At 32.9% G+C, this 3869-nt stretch overlaps 1 protein-coding gene across 11 annotated transcripts; it reads right to left on the bottom strand.

Moving 5' to 3' along the window:
* Positions 1 to 1007: 1007 nt before the first annotated feature.
* On the bottom strand, positions 1008 to 3453 carry LOC141045873 (uncharacterized). Of its 11 annotated transcripts, none has more exons than XM_090253888.1 (4): positions 3106 to 3453; positions 2543 to 2665; positions 1927 to 2064; positions 1008 to 1730 (listed from the first exon to the last, which is right to left on the bottom strand). In XM_090253888.1, exons 3-4 carry the CDS (start codon positions 2055 to 2057, stop codon positions 1514 to 1516), a joined length of 348 nt encoding a protein of 115 aa, XP_090110014.1. In that variant the 5' UTR covers positions 2058 to 2064; positions 2543 to 2665; positions 3106 to 3453; the 3' UTR covers positions 1008 to 1513. The 11 variants fall into 11 exon arrangements, 10 of the variants coding, with proteins under 10 accessions (XP_090110014.1, XP_073393028.1, XP_073393029.1 ...); XM_073536927.2 differs by lacking the exon at positions 3106 to 3453 and adding an exon at positions 2986 to 3074; XM_073536928.2 differs by lacking the exon at positions 3106 to 3453 and adding an exon at positions 2938 to 3065 and having other exon boundaries at positions 2543 to 2659.
* Positions 3454 to 3869: the final 416 nt, after the last annotated feature.

Consider the following 3869-nt stretch of genomic DNA (forward strand, 5'->3'; position numbering starts at 1 on the left):
TATATCCATGCTTATTTTCATCCAATTGAAGAAGAATATGAAGAAGGCAATATCAATCTAAATTAAATTCCTATAATAAAGCAATTTGAAAATATTATTACTAAATCACTAGAAATATATATATATATATATATATATATATATATATATTATATTTTGAGAATAATTCAACATAATATTGCTACGAGATTTGGAGTAGAAAAATAATAGCCTAAACCTTCAACATTTCTAACTTAATATCTACTATAAGTTGATATTGCTACCTCCTATCTACTAAACAATAATGTCTATTGTAATTAAGTTTTTTTCAAGCAGATAACTTATATTGACAAATATTCCAATGTGCTTAAGTATCTAAATAGCTATTAACTTTATTATACTCGCTAACTTATAAATATGACAACTAGCATACTAATCAACTAAATGCTAATAGATAGATATTAATTTAAGGACAGATAAGACTTTAATTTTTGTAAATATATGATAAGGTAAAAATAAGTCAATTATTAGGTTTGATTGATAAGTAATACAAGTCCAACATTGACAAATAAAACCAACATGATACTACTATTGAAGACTCTATAAGCATTCTATTAGAACCTTTGAAGAATAATCTTTCTCTAGATTATCTAAATTAATTACTTTTATAACATAACTCTTAATTGTAATATCAACTAAATATAAATAAGCTCTTTTCACTCTTTAAAGTGTGCAAACTTGGCCAAATTTAGGATTTCAAGTGACAAACCTACCATCAAATTTATCAACTAATATCAATGGTAGAATAGTAATTAGAATTAAACTATTAGAAATTAAAAAAATAAAAACAAATAAAAGCAAATCAAGGAAGAATAAATAGAAGGAACTTATTTCTTGCATTGAAAAAATGTGACTTGTTATACCTGCAACTGGATATAAAGTACTATATTTGTTTCCATTAATCTATTTTTTTTTTAAAGATATGAGAAGAAACACTTAAGGATTTGTTAGTTATTACTAGGCTTCAATTGTGGACAATACAATTGTACATTACAACTATGAACCATCTCCAATGAACCAACAACAACTAATTTACATCGCAATGAATACCACTATTTGTCTAAGGACATAATTACTACAATTAACCACTATCGCATCATACAAATTTCTATGATGCAACAAGCAACAAAAACCAAAAAAAACATAAACAAAATGAAAGAAGCTCCATCATGTGCATAATCTCTAAGACATAATTAACACCTTTGGATTCTTGTTTCACCAAGGATTGAGATTAGGGAGAGTGTTGGTATAAATTCTTAGTTCACCAAAGGCTGAGATTAGAGAGGGTGTTGGAATAATCTTAGCTCCTTGTATTTAGGTCAATACATACATATCTAATTTAATATACATACAGTATTATGGTGTGTGCCAATACTTAAACCATGTAAGGACAAGGCCCTATTATCTCTTACGAGTTTTCTTCAATGCATCCAGTACCTTCAGATTCATCACTTAGCAGACGAATTATTTTTTTTTAATTTGAACTTCTTTTGCCATTCAAATGGATAATTAACAGAGCCTTCAGCGCATTGAAACTTAATTGAGAGGGTGCAGACTTGCCAGACCCATGACATCCAATAAACACTGTCACGCAAGTTGCTGCGGCAAGGTAGAAATTGGGATTGACCTTCTTCACGAAGAGCATCGACCCGCAAATCAGATCCCTGGTCAGTGCAGTCTTAAAATGCACCCTAAAACCCGCAAAACCCATGCCGAACAAAAAAAGTCAGGGTCCTAGAAGAGACAGTAGAACGAAAAAAGGGGAAAAGAACTGTAACATTCCAAAAAGAATATTTATATATATAAATATGCATTGGAAAATCGAAACAGAAAGTATCGAATTGCAAGCAGAAGAGAGATTGAGTGGAAGTGAAGCAAAAGAAAAACCACTTCTCATGTGGGACAGGCCACCTTCTCCGCCATGTCTTCCCCGCAGCACTGATGCTTGCCCCCCCCCCCCCTCCACCTCCGACAATATGGATCTGGCGGTGCCTCACTCCGTCTTCACAATCTTCCATTTCACAGCTGAAATGCAAAAAACCCACACATGATCTGCAAAGAGGCGCAGCAATGGAAACAACAGAAGCCACTCATCTATATATGTATAGACACACACACACACACACAAAACAAACAAATATACACACAAACGTACACACGTACATGCAAACAAGCACACAAACACTAACACATACAAAGTGATGGGTAACCAGTGAGAGAATAGGTGCCGCAATTGTGAATTTTGTATTGTGTAAGTGTGATGTTCTCAATTCTAAACCCTACTATTGAATACCCTTCACTAGTTCTTCTTTATGTACTTATATTCCACGAAGACGGTTTCAGATTGACAGTTTAATTTGCGAAAATTGACAACAAAATATGGTGATTGTAATCTGTGGTGTGGTAATTAGCTTGTTTAGATTTAGATTTTTTGAAAGTTTACGTTTAAGATCAAAGTGGATGGATTACAATTTAGATTTTTTCTCAGGAGTATGTTTTTTACCATTCACGTCGTTTGTACTACATTGGCACTATCAAATCCTTCAACATTCTTATAAACTTCGATTATGTTATTTTTTTCACAAAATTCTTGAAAATGAATAGATTGATTTGGTTTTCACTAAACCTTGTACACAAAGTATCAATTCTTGTCTCAACAATTAAATTTTCATCACCGGTGAAATAAATAAATAAATAAGAAAAAAACCTAATCTCAAAAAACATCCAGAAACCAATTACACTAACAAAATTTGGATTACTTTTGAAAAGTGTAACTACATTGCAACAACTCCTTTCATAATACATATACACACAAGATCATTGTTATTAGACACTTCATTGGTGTAATAATATTTAAAACTTTAGTGTGTAACCATGTGTGTGAATATATTAACACACGTGTAACAATTGAAAGCAAGGAATTTGGGGTTGAACATGTGGACAAACCGATTAACATAGACAATATTAAAATTCTTAATTTGGAAAAGAGTAAGAATAAGGAGAATTGAAGTAACATTAAGATTCAAATTAAGAATGAAGTGGCGTTCTCGACACACGATTCCATACAAGTTGCAGCACTCGAAACAATGACACGTGTCACGATGAGGCTTTGAGGTATGTTCGAAATGGATGAATGTACGTCGGGATGTGGACGGATTCTCATCCAATGACAAACAGGAGCAAGGACGGGGAGCGACCCGGGCCACGGCTGCAGCATCCGTGGGCAACAGGGGGTGGGAATGGGCAGCGAGCGGGCCGGGCGGTTGGCGCCCGCGATATGGAAGACCACGTGTGAACATGAAAGCACTGGACCCAGGCTTAGCTGAAATTCTAAGGAATTATACTCCGCTGCACTCTATTCTTGTCTTATACGGTACACCGTTGTATCATATGAATAAATATAGATTATGTCGAAGATATTAATCAGTAAAATAAAAATATTTATGCAAAAAATAAGTTCCTAAAAATGTAAATAAATGAATAATTAACTCATTGATTGTGTAATAATGATATATGGGAATTTTTTAATTGGCCAAAGCATTTCCTAAATCAACCCTCCCATCCTAACCGTCGTCAAAAACAATTCCATTGTCCGATTTGTATTGGTCAGAAACCAATGATGATGGGTGAGTCGATTTAGTAAATTTAAACCATATATCATTATTACACAATCAATGATTAATCTTGGGTTAATTTAACAGTTCCACATACATATATATATATATATATTTTTTTTTTCTTATGTGTTTGTGTTTATATGGGTATCTTATGTACATCATTGCCTATCATTAAATTGTACATTGATACATTCTTCTATGTAGCAGAGATCT

This window comes from Physcomitrium patens, chromosome 10, assembly GCF_059467195.1.
Source record: "Physcomitrium patens ecotype Gransden chromosome 10, ASM5946719v1, whole genome shotgun sequence".
Taxonomy (NCBI): Eukaryota; Viridiplantae; Streptophyta; class Bryopsida; order Funariales; family Funariaceae; genus Physcomitrium; species Physcomitrium patens.